This window comes from Haliotis rubra, unplaced genomic scaffold (genome assembly GCF_003918875.1).
Source record: "Haliotis rubra isolate DU_JTF1 unplaced genomic scaffold, ASM391887v1 Scf329, whole genome shotgun sequence".
Lineage (NCBI taxonomy): Eukaryota > Metazoa > Mollusca > Gastropoda > Lepetellida > Haliotidae > Haliotis > Haliotis rubra.
In genome coordinates, this window is record NW_025767001.1 from 222,970 (window position 1) to 236,545 (window position 13,576).

At 39.5% G+C, this 13,576-nt stretch overlaps 1 protein-coding gene across 4 annotated transcripts in view; it reads right to left on the reverse strand.

The window, feature by feature from the left end:
• The window catches only part of LOC124284081 (probable E3 ubiquitin-protein ligase HECTD2), a 70,232-nt gene that overhangs the window by 40,041 nt on the left and 16,615 nt on the right, over nt 1-13,576 (reverse strand). For all 4 annotated transcript variants that reach the window (XM_046720136.1, XM_046720135.1, XM_046720139.1 and 1 more), the window contains exon 3: nt 11,241-11,343. In XM_046720136.1, coding sequence (XP_046576092.1) covers nt 11,241-11,343 — 103 coding nt within the window. The remainder of the gene's footprint in view (nt 1-11,240; nt 11,344-13,576) is intronic.

A 13,576-nucleotide genomic window follows, 5' to 3' on the forward strand; every position in this document is an offset into this window, starting at 1 on the left:
GTGTCCAATAAAAGATAAAAGATATTATTGATTATACCAGTTTATAGGTCATCATCCTCATACAGGTCAGACCCAAGGTGTCCAATAGGAGATATCATTGATTATACTACAACTTACAGGTCATCATCCAAATACAGGTCAGACCCAAGGTGTCCAATAGGAGATATCATTGATTATACTACAACTTACAGGTCATCATCCTCATACAGGTCAGAGCCAAGGTTTCCTTTAGGAGATATTGATTATACTACTGCTTACAGGTCATCGTCCCCATACAGGTCAGCGCCAAGGTGTCCAATAGGAGATATCATTGATTGTACCAGTTTATAGGTCATCATCCCCATACAGGTCAGAGCCAAGGTGTCCAGTAGGAGATATCATTTCTTATACTACAGCTTACAGGTCATCATCCCCATACAGGTCAGAGCCAAGGTCTCCAGTAAGAGATATCAATGATTATACCACAGCTTATAGGTCATCATCCCCATACAGGTCTGAGACAAGGTGTCCAATAAAAGATAAAAGATATCATTGATGATACCAAAGCTTACAGGTCATCATCCTCATACAGGTCAGAGCCTAGCTGTTCAATTGGAAATATCATTGATTTTATGACAACTTACAGGTTGCATCCTCAGACAATACACTCTATTATGTGATACCATTGATTATTCAACGGCTCATAAAGCCTCTTGGTCAAGCCTGACAGAGCTTAGATGCACATGAGGCAATATCATTAATAATACCACAGGTCATAGTCCCCTTGCCCCACAGTTTAGCTTTACAAGTACAAAATCGTATTCATGTTTCATGTCTTACATGGGCTCAACAAAAGAGCATTTAAACAAATGTATAAAAGAGTTAGCTAGGCTCAGCGAAAGTAGTGAATTCTTCCTTCATTTCCTGGCAAGAATCTCAACAAAATGACATTGAAGTTACTATCTGTTGGTACAGGAGTTGAGAATAACCCATTAAGAATTGGTCTCCAGCAAGAGGCGACTAATGGGATCGGGTGGTCAGGCTGGCTGACTTGGTCGACATATAGAGGATACTACACAACCTTCCCTGCAATACCATTGTAATTAAATGAGTTAATGATTTGGTATCAAACGAGCGAAATATTTCACGAGTTTAATAAAAATGTATTTCATGGAAGTGAGTTTAGTATTCTGTTCATAACTCTCCAACATAAATTGATAGAAACTGCCTACTAACAGTGTGATGACTAAAGTCATCTTTCCGCGAGCTCAAGCAAGGTCTAATGACCATTGTGACAGAGGTATTACCATTGTGACTGTAAACCATTATGACGTCATACGCCTAGCAGTATTACACTAGCGAATATTGAGCTAAAAATATTACACTGCAACCCTCCACGGGCGAGTAATAAGTGATCTTATCCCAGTAGTGTAGATTGATGCTCATGCTGTTGATCACTGGATTGTCTGGTCCAGATTTGATTATTTACAGACTGCCACCATATAGCTGGAATATTGCTGATGGCGGCTTTAACAACCAGACAACCAGACAGATACTGAGCCGGCCTGTCCATGGCATATATGTATTAATTGTTTTTACATTATCTTTTTTACCTTTTAAAATAATCTGTCTACACATTCAGCTTCTTAGTATCAATATGATGGTAATGCTTCTACACTTTAATTACAGAAGCACATGTGTCTGTTACTGGATACAATGGATAAACTCCTGAGATCACATTTCACATGGCACAACTTTACTTCAAATTCCACACAGTTTGTAGGTTATTCTCTAACTATGCACTTACAGCCTAATTTGTTTAGATAACATTTAGAGCAGGGGTGGAAATAACTTTAAAATTGCTAGTGTACTCCGGTACAGTGGCACATGTAAAATCACTTGCCCTGATAATGTTTCCACTATACCGGCCGTTTTCTTGTTGATTTTTTAAATAAACAACATAATTAATATTGGAAAGTCAACTGGACACCGGTACAGTGTGATATACAAATTTGCTTGCCCGACAGAAAAAAACACTGGACTCGGACGTCGGGCAATGGGTTATTTCCACCCCTGTAGAGTGCAATGTAACACAACGTATCATCCCATACCTAAACAGAATTTCACTAAATTAAATCTATTAACTAATTTTTTTACAAAGGAAAATGGGACAATAGCATAGGCTAGTGGTAAAAGTGTTTGCTTGTCAGTATGAAGACCTGGGTTCAATTCCCAACATGGATACAATGTGTAGGTTATGTTTGGTTTATTCCCAGTGTGATATTGATGTAATATTTCTAACAGTAGCATAAAAATATACTACCAAAGAATGCAAAAATATTTGTTGTCAATTCTTGTAAAGAAATATGATGGTCTGGTGCTTAGAGTAATGATGAAATCTCTTAATACACTACACCATTCAATCCTTTACAACTTTCTTACTGAAAGTAAAGCCGTGGAAAGATATTATTATTCAGTGACCTTCTCACATAACAGTAATTGATTCAAGAACACAAACAACTGAATTATCTCCCCTTTGTGTGAACTCGTGGATCATTAACTCTTTGTCACAGGATGTTTTCTTCACTAATTTTGACAATCTACACAGAAAAAGTTGTGTTTAATAATTAAAAATTCATTTTCTCTGCAACTGTTTGCATGATTGAGATCAATATAATCAATGGAGATTGTTTTCCAATCCTTTCTGCTTGTCATTACCGAGGAACAGCACATCTAACAGGCGGACATTGGAACAGTTGACACAAGAACACAAAGGTCTCCGAGTTGCCCTGTTTTCCTGGATACCATCAAACAGTCATGGATCAATACTGTTGAGCCATATTAGCAGACAATAAGTTGACAGGAATCCACATCTACAGGATTAAGAACCGGCCATCGTAGGTAGCACTGATGGAAATTTTTCACCAATATTGCCTATTGGTTTACATGGGACATATGAACTTTAGATGAGTGGACAAGGAGTTGAAAGGAGTTGAATCCCCACAAAAAGGAACGGTTGTTTACAGAAGATTTATTTTATCTATTTTGGTACCTAAAACAATATGAACCAATATCTTCACTCTGCGGTAAGAGAATACCATCATAAGAGTAACATCATGAGAGCAACATCAACAGAGTAACATCATGAGAGTAACACCCATAGAGTAACATCCTGACAGTAACATCGACAGGGTAACATCAGCAGAGTAACAGTATGAGAGTAACATCATGAGTAACACCCATAGAGTAACATCCTGACAGTAACATCGACAGGGTAACATCAGCAGGGTAACATCATGAGAGTAACATCAACAGAGTAACATCATGAGAGTAACACCCATAGAGTAACATCCTGACAGTAACATCGACAGGGTAACATCAGCAGAGTAACATCATGAGAGTAACATCAACAGAGTAACATCATGAGAGTAACAACAGGGACAAGAGTTCAGTGTTTTGTGACTGTATGAACCGGTCTCAATCCATAAACTGACAATGGTGTTCGACCGTCCCATCTCTCACTCTTTAACACAGACTTAAAGAATTACACATTAGTTATTTGGCGGTCTAAAAGACTTAAACTATCCTTAAGTGCATCGTAAATCATAGCCTGTGCTCATGTTCATCTTAAATACTGTTGCTTATGTCTATTTTCAGTTTTTGTACTCGAACGTTCTTCACAGAAAAGCATTCAAATGTCATGATGTTTTTCCATGTGATCGATACAGAGACAATACTTTACCATAGTGACAAGAAAATGTAAGAGGCCATTAGTTGAAAACAGATATGGAATTCCTCAACTAAAACAACAAACCCGTTATGAAAATTACCGTATTGATTCCCTACCATGCATAAAAAAATTCTGTGTCCTTGTGGATGAATTCTCGATTATATTTTAGTCAGTTTTAAATATTCATGAGTCGAAGAGGAAGGATTTTGAATCTCTGAGCCTTGTGACTACTGTAAAGACTGTATGCTGGAAGACCAGTCAACCCTGTTTTCAATGCATTGTAGTGATGTTGTCGTAACTCACACAGAATAACATAGACTTGTTAGTCTTAGAGCTTAAAATGCTTCATCAGAAGGGGCTTGGTTATGGGGTGAAGGATATTTTATGTATTCATGTACTAAATGTGACTCGCGAAATGTCCCCACTTTGTGTAATTTGAAGAACAAACCATTAATCTGTTGTGTGACATGGTATATATAAATATCCTGACTTCAAGATTATAAGCAATTATATACAATTGCTTAAAACCTGCAAACTGAACAAGCCCTAACTTAGCATTGCTCATAATTCTCAAATTCTGTAAGCCAAAATGTTGAGGGCATTCAGAATGAGTGAGTGAGTTGGGTTTAACACCCCTTTGAACAGTGTTCTAGTTCTTTCATAGCATGTCAGCTAAATATATGAGAGTGGGTGAGTGAGTATTACGTCGCCGCTTTTAGCAATATTCCAGCAATATCACGGCAGCAGACACCAAAAATGGGCTTCACACTTTGTACCCATTTTGGGAGTCGAACCAGGATCTTTGGTGTGATGAGCAAACGCTTTAACCACTAAGCTACCCCACCGCCCTAAAATATGTGAGAAAAGCCCAAAGCAATGCAGGTCTCAGACATTTAACACTTTGGTATGATGCTGATGCTGGCATATCTAGAAACATAATCAAGGTATCAGGATACGATAATTAGGGTGTCAGGGGGCAGTGGGGTAGCCTTGTGGTTAAAGCGTTGGCTCATCACGCCGAAAACCCGGGGTTCGAATCCCCACGCCGGGTGTCCCCCGCCGTGATGTTGATGGAATATTGCTAAAGGCGGCGTAAAACCAAACTCAGTCAGTCTGTCAGTCAGGGTGCCAAACCCACTATCACAGTTTCCTGGCATGCCCAAGGTAGGCAACACTTTGTAGCATGGCAGTGTCGTTTACAAAAGAGTCACCTATACTAAAGAGGTATTCTGAAAACATAAGCAATGCAATTCCTAAAATGTTTTTCTGCTCTTTACCACTACACATATTTACTTGAAAATGGAGGACAAGATCATTTTACTTTTCTTAAAAAGACAAGCTTACAAATACAGTAACCAGCTAAAAGGGGGCGTTGATTTAAGTTCGTAAATGTAATTTGTACACACATTTCGACAAAACTATACATCACATGGCATGCACCAAAGGAGCAGTCCGTTACATCTGTTATTTCATTATATGCGTGTTTGTGATAAACGTAGTTTACAGTTAAATAGTTGAATGGTAATTCTTTGCAGAGACTACTATCCCTCGATCAGATTGACTATCAATAATGCAAGAAAAGATAAATTTGTTTTAGAATGACCTAGTCGATTGATACAGTAGAAGACTGAGGGAGGATAATTAGTGCGACTGACGAGTATTGACCATGACGTTACTAATGGGAGAGAACTAACAATAGTCCTCAGCCTTCTCAAAATAATAAATCATTTAACACAACACACTCCGCATCTCACCACACTGTACTGTATATCACGTGATGTGTAGAATGCCCTGCGAGGAGTTTACACAATACTTACAGCCAATAGTTCATTAACCGACAGAGTGCTTTAGAGAATAGCCAGTTTTATTGTCTTAACATCTATAGCAACTTCCAACACACACCGAACAACATTGTTCTCTGTGTCTGATCTAGGGCTGGGACGATTCACCCATGCATCGATACATCGCGATACATTTACGTTTGATACAGCTATCGTATCGTCGACTGGTGTATTGATACAAAATGATACACAACAGTATTATATATTACATGTTACAGTACTTATTTAGAGAAAAAAACGCAAGTATGATGGAGTTACTTGTTTGTTTATTACAATAGTGTTATTGTTATACACAAATACATTGAAATAAATCATTTTAAATCTTGATCCCGTGTCATCCTTTCAAGGTATATGTATCGTGATACGTATTGTATCGCAGGTAAAATATTGCAATATGTATCGTATCATGACATAGTGTATCGTCCCAGCCCTAGTCTTACGATAAATGATTTAAAGGGAGTAATTTGTTTAACGCGGCTTTTGAACAGTATTCCAGTAATATCACAATGTGTATGATTAATGTGTGAGGAAAGTTCAAGTGATACTGGTCTCAGACAACTACAACTTTGGCTGAAGGGGTCGTTGTCGGCACGGGTACTACAGATATGTACCCTGGCCATAATCAGAATACAGAAATGTACCCTAGGACGATTCCATTCTGCATTGTGGAGTTTTCTTGATCGGAACTGTCATACTGTTGTATTAGATGCATTTGATTGTGTTATATAAGAGCATACACAGTATAACGAATATTTCATGGTGCACAACGTACACCACTCGCAATCAGCTGAACGGGAATAACTACATACAGTTTCGGTATTGGGTCGTGGAATATGGACTCGTCCGTTGTTTAGGGTACCGGGTACGTTTCTGTATTTTGACTTTGTTTAGGGTACATGTCTGTATACAGAAACGTACCTGGGGTACATATCTGTAGTACCTGTGCTGACAACAACCCCTTCAGCACAACTTTGGCGAAACCCTTGAGTACAGGTATGGGGCTGATTAACACACTAACATAATCAAATACCCACATTCATTGATATTTTTTTATGCCCAAGGGACGCAACTCTGCATGGTGAAGTTAGCAGGACTTGATTTAAGAGATATTAACCTATAGACTACTACTTGCACCAGGTGCAACCTAAGATAAAACCTAGTTGCACCAGACAAATTCCAGTTGCACTGCTTTTATTGCAATATGTAATGATAAAAATAAGCTTTTGAATTATTTCAATGTTTACCCACTAAAAAATTGCAAGTTGGACTAATAGCTAGGTTGGACTTAATTGTAATATTGGGTTGCACCAATGCAAGTAACAAAGCACTAAATTGAGCCCTGGTTAGGGATCTTAGATTTTTTGCTTGGTTGTTGTTTAACGCTGCTATATGGCATCGGTCTGTAACAAAATCGAGTTTGGATCAGACAATCCAGTGACCAACAGCATAAGCAGCAATCTACGTAATTGGGCTACAATGATATGTGTCAACCAAGTCAGCTAGCCTGACCACCAGATCCCGTTCGTCACATCTTACAACAAGCATGGGTTGCTGAAGATCCACTCTAACCCAGATCTTCATGGGTAGGGGCCTTAGATGACTGGGTCACCTTGACCCCAGTGATTTAAAGTAAGGCCTTGTTAATGCAGAGATCAGCAGTTCATTAAAACTTAAATTAATTGATGAAATGATTTCCTGAATTACTTGCAAAACCTTCTGACAGTCTAAACCAACCCTTTGCATTCACTATTAATTTATGATATTTCAAAAATACTGATCACGACTCTGAATGGTGAATTGAAGGGCCTTAGATGACTGGGCCACCTGTGATCCCACTTATTTGAAGTAAGGCCTTGTTAGTGCAAAGGCCAAGAGTCTCAAATCTTCCAGAAGAATTCTATTGAAAATGTCAAGATACTGATTGGCTTGACATTTAATTTTTTTTTGGTTCTACTGATTTTCTGTGGGCTGACAAAAATATTATAATTTCAATTTTTAATTTCAAACATATTACTCTAGCAATTAAAGGTCAGTTTTACTTATCAATAAGTTCATAATCTGAGAATTGTTTTTCTGTTAACTGGACAAGGAACCATACAGTATGAATCACTATATATAGAGATGAGTGAGTGAGTTTAGTTTTATGCCACTTTTAGCAATATTCCAGCTATATCACGGCGGGGACACCAGAAATGGGCTTCACATATTGTACCCATGTGGGGAATCGAACCCGGGTCTTCAGCGTGAAGAACGAACGCTTTAACCACTACGCTACCTCACCGCCCATATAGAGATGAGTTATAATGCCGGCTTTGTTGCCATAAACTATTTAGTTTGTTCGGTCGTTTGTTATTTAATGTCACACTCAGCAATATTCCAGCTACTGACATCATGAGTAACAATCCACACAATAGGGATACGATGACATGTCAACAGGGAAACGGTCTATTTTCATCTCAGACGGTCAAATTTCAAAAGTAGCCTGTCCGGTGGTCTGGTAGATATTTTTTACCCCTAACAGTAAATATTTCATAATATCAGACAGGTTCTCTTGTCGTCAGTTTGAGGTATTTAAGGTATTATGATAATTATATGTTAAACTACTTACGATTCGACAGTTCATGTTACGATAACCAATCACAATACGTGTACTTTTAGTTTACCTATAATCGGTGAATTGCCTGTTAGTGCTATGTAGTTCATTGCGATGCCTTCAAACCTGATATTTTTGTTTTTCACTGTTGAAAACCGAACAGGCAAATTTGTATCCGGACTAGTAATTTTTAAAAGTTACCAATCCAGTTGTCTGGCTTGGAATTTTGGAAGTTTTAAACACTGGTGTCAACCAAGTCAGCGACCTTGATCATCTGATCCCATTAGTCGTCTTTTACTGAAGACCAATTCTAACCAGGATCTTCACGGGTAAAGCTATTCGGGATGAAGCCACAAGTTGATTTAGAACAACCGAGAATGTTATCTTAAATGTCTTGGGGTGCAGGAATGCACACCGCCCCTCTTTAAAACATGCTAAATGTTCATGCACCTCAGTGGTTTGCAGGTGATTGATAACCAAATGGATATTGTTCACAGGCAATTTGACTGCATTGATCTAGCACTTGGATCTCAACATGGATTCATAAATTATTAATTTGGGAACAATACATCGGTGCTTCGAATGATTGCCTTTCTTTGGTTCCAAATGCGATTATCGATCATAGTCACACTAAGTAATTAATATTGATTCTTATCTTAAATGCTTGCTTTAGTAGGTGTTACGCAAAAACTAATTACTAGTGAAAACAATTATTTTTCGTTTCATGTTGACACTGCGCACTGTAAATCGTCAGGTTTTGGGTCATCCAAACCTGAGGAAATCTAGAGTTGCTTCATTTAGTACTGCTCTATTTCTGGTGTCTGGTGATATTGCTGGAATATTGCTAAAAGCAGCTTAAAACCCAACTCACTCACTCACTCATTGCAGAAAGGGCTGGAATGGAAAATAATGTGGTTCAGGGACAGTGAGACAGTCTAGGTATCGTGACATGTAAACAGCTGACATATTGTTGAGTGATTGAGTGAGATTAGGTTTATGCCGCTTTAAGCAATATTCCAGCAATATCATGGCAGGGGACACCAGAAATTGGTTTCACACATTGTACCAAATGTGGGGAATCAAACCCGGGTCTTCGTCATGATGAGCGACCATTTAACCACTGCCCTACTACACTAACATTTTACCCTACTGCCCAGACATATTGTTGAAGCTTACACCCTAAACCCTCATTTTCAATATCTGTATCTATACCTCAGGAATCTATACCTCATTTTCTGTATCTACACTTCAAAAATATTCAATAATTTACTAATTTCTCACTTTTATTAGAACACCTTCAGACATCTAAACATTACATCTAAATTTCCTTTCAATCCACATTCTACAAAATGTTTATGATAGATTGTAAGTATTAAGTCTTTACTTTTTAGATGATTCAGAAAGTATTTTAACAACATAAAATATCTGTGAATCTTTTATTCATGAGTCACACTCCTTTCAGAAATACTGAAAAAATACTGGTATTAACCAGCTCAGTAAAGATTATTTAATGCAATAAAATGTAACTATCAGAATGAATATTCATGAAATTTCATCAGCCATGTAAAGTCCTGGGAACAGCAGGAAGAGAAGATATAGAATTTCAAAGATATTCAAAGATTGCTTATGCTTTTTATGACAAACACACCGTAATTATTTGGCTCTTAAATTTTATAGGGAAACTATTAGTCTTGACACTGTATGTGTGAGTTTCATCTGAACCATGTTAGCCTGAACACTGTTAGTCTGGGCTCTGTTAGTCTTGACACTGTTAGTCCAGGAACCCTGTTAGCAAAGATACCTTGTTAATCTGAACCTTGTTTGTCTGGACCCTGTCAGACTGAACCCTGTTTGTCTGGACCCTGTTAGTCCAGGACCCTAAATACATCTGTTAATCTGAACCCTGTTTGTCTGGACCCTGTCAGACTGAACCTTATTAGTCTTGACCCTGTTAGTCCAGGTATCCTGTTAGCAAGGATACCTTGTTAATCTGAACCTGTTTGTCTGGACCCTGTCAGACTGTCTTGACCCTGTTAGTCCAGGAACCCTGTCAGACTGAAACCCTGTTAATCTGAACCCTATCAGAAACTGAGTCTTGACCCTGTTAGTCCAGGAACCCTGTCAGATCTGAACTCTGTTTGTCTGGACCCTGTTTGTCTTGAGCCTATAAGGTGAACCCTGTTAGTCTGAATCCTGTTAGTCCAAGAACCCTGTCAGGTTGAACCCTGTCAGACTGAACCCTGTTAGTCCAGGAACCATGTCAGACTAAACCCTGTCAGGTTGAACCCTATCAGACTGAATCCTGTTAGTCCAGGAACCCTGTCAGACTGAACTCTGTTGTCTGGACCCTGTAAGGTGAACCCTATTAGTCTGAATCCTGTTAGTCCAAGAACCCTGTCAGGTTGAACCCTGTCAGACTGAATCCTGTCAGGTTGAACCCTGTTAGTCCAGGAACCATGTCAGACTGAACCCTGTCAGACTGAATCCTGTTAGTCCAGTAACCCTGTCAGTCTGGACGTTAACTCAGTTAGTCTGAACCGTTTGTCTGGACCCTGTCAGACTGAACCCTATTGTCTTGACCGTGTCAGGTTGAACAATGACTTCACACCAGCCAATCAACTGTGAGTATTTCTGTATTAAACACTCTCTGAAGTCAAGGCATATGGGACAGAAAACAATCATGGGCGGGCCAGGATACAAAGACTGACTGACTGACTGAGTTTAGTTTTACGCCGCTTTTAGCAATATTCCAGCAATATCACGGCGGGGGACACCAGAAATGGGCTTAACACGTTGTACCCATGTGGGGATTCGAACCCGTGTCTTCGGCGTGACGAGCCAAAGCTTTAACCACTAGGCTACCCCACCGCCCCAGGATACAAAGAAGCAGGTCATGATTTATCTTTAGTTTAAAGAAAATCATGACTCCCAAATTAAGAAATTAATCCCACACCTAATTTGTGATGAGTCATCATGACACAGATTTGTAAAAGGCTGTGAATGATAAATCGATGAGTAATCAATGAGAAATCAATAATATCAATTTGCTGGCTCCGATCTGTTAATGGTGAAACAATGTAGCTGTAACAGGAAGTACCTTGAAAGCTGCGTTGAGCTCAATGAAGGACTCAAACAATGTTGCATAGAAGTCCTGGACTGTATGCCAGTCGCCTGAACTCCGACACATCGACACATCTTCCCTGAAAATATAACAATGCTTTATTAGGTCTCATAGCTTCTTTAGTAACCATTTACAGCACAGTGTACAGTCAAAGAGGACAGATTTCATATACAACTTCTGAGTGAGTTGGGTTTATTGCCACTTTTAGCTGTATTTCAGCAATATCCAGAAATTGGCTTCACACACTGTACCCACGCGGAGAATCAAACTCAGGCCTTTGGCAGTGTATGAAATAAGCCAGAAACCCAGCCACACATCAGACTGGATTTAACCAGATTAGACACCAAGATATGATGAATTTACTCAGTTGTATGGGACATCTAAAAATATTTACCAGTCCATCGGCTTGCTGTAAAATTATAGACCGTACGTCAGAAATCTAGCCCGTCTCGGGCTGTAAGACAGGCCTTATTTCATACACTGCCTTTGGCATGACAAGTGAACACTTTAACCATTCGGCTACTTCACTATCCCATAATATACAACTAATGAACACCATGCTCACTTTCTGTAATCTTGCTGCACTTGGGCTACACCCAAGCTATATTTCACCCATCTTAGATCATCCTTACCCAACTTCAGCCTAGCCCACTTCAGACCTCCCTAGCCCACTTCAGCCCATCCTTGACCTCCCTAGCCCACTTCAGCCCATCTTAGAGCCCATCCTCACCTAGCCCACTTCAGCCCTTCAGCCCATCTCAGACCTCACCTCCCTAGCCCACTTCAGCCCATCCTTCAGCCCACCTGACCTCCTAGCCCACTTCAGCCCATCCTTGACCACCTTAGCCCACCTAAGCCCATCCTAGACCACCTAAGCCCACCCACCACCATATTAACCCATCTCAGACCATCCTACACCATATTAATCAATCTCAGCCCATACCACACCATATTAACCCATCTCAGCCCACCCTACACCATATTAACCCACTTAAGCCCATCCCAGACCTCCCTAGCCCATCCTAACCCACCTCAACCCATCCCAAACCTCTTACCCAACCTCAGCCCATCCTACACCACATCAGCCTGACCTAGCCCACCATAATGCACCCGAGACCACCCTACCCCACCCCTATTACCAACCTGCCATGACTATCTCAATGTTTATCTTTACATCAATCATCGTTCCCATCAAACCAAACACACTACTTGCATGCATGACAGAGCCATGCCCACACATCAGCTTGTTTGCAGTTCGATATAGCCATGGAAAATCAATTGTGACATTTGAGACAGCATTTCTAAATGCTTCCCATTGTCTTCAGATGCAAGGTAATAATAGGACCTTGCAAATATGGCCTCCAACATGCCCATCACAGTCAGACTTGATAGCTGTAGACACCTAACCGACGACTTCCTGCTCAGCTTGAATATCTGCCCTATCCTACATCCTGGTATAAGTTACGTAACAAATCAACTGGCGATATCAGGTTTATCTCCCAATACATTCCACATTGTCATCTCACCATGACAACAAATATTGTTCTCCGTAGTTTTACATGTCAGTAATATTGATCACCTAATCACTGTTATTGTCAAATTCCATAATGATGTCCAAATTATCTTTTTGATCTGACTTCTACTTCATCAGGGGAAACAAACCTCCTAAAATATTATGCCAATAATCTTACAGCAAACATTACGTTACATATTAGTCTCCTTATCATAAAAGAACTAATGATAGCTTCTACTCAAATTTAATTTTACCTGTGAAGATCCAGGTTATAATTGGTCTTCAGTCACCCATACTTGTCATTGTGGTCAGGCCTGCTGACTTAGTTGACAACATGTCATCGTATCCCAATTGCATAGATTGATGCTCATGCTGTTGACCACTGGATTGTCTGGTCCAGACTCAATTATTTACAGACCGCCACCATATAGCTGGAATATTGCTGAGTGCTGAGACTTACTCAAGGCTTTTTATATACCTGGACTTGCTCTAAGATTGTATCCTAGACTTACTCAAGGGTTCTTATATACTCGGACTTGCTCTAACATTGTGGCCTACATTTTCTTCAGGTACTTATATATCTAGACTTACTCTAAGACTGTGTCTTACATTTTTTCCAGGTCACTTATACACTAACCCTAAAATTATGCCCCCAAGTTTACTCAAGGCTTCTTATATACCTAGATTATTTAAACACTGTATCCCTGATTTACTCAAGGCTCCTTATATATACCTAGACTTACTCAAAGTCTGATGTGCTACAGTTTCTCCAAGCCACTTAAATATCTAGACTTGTTCT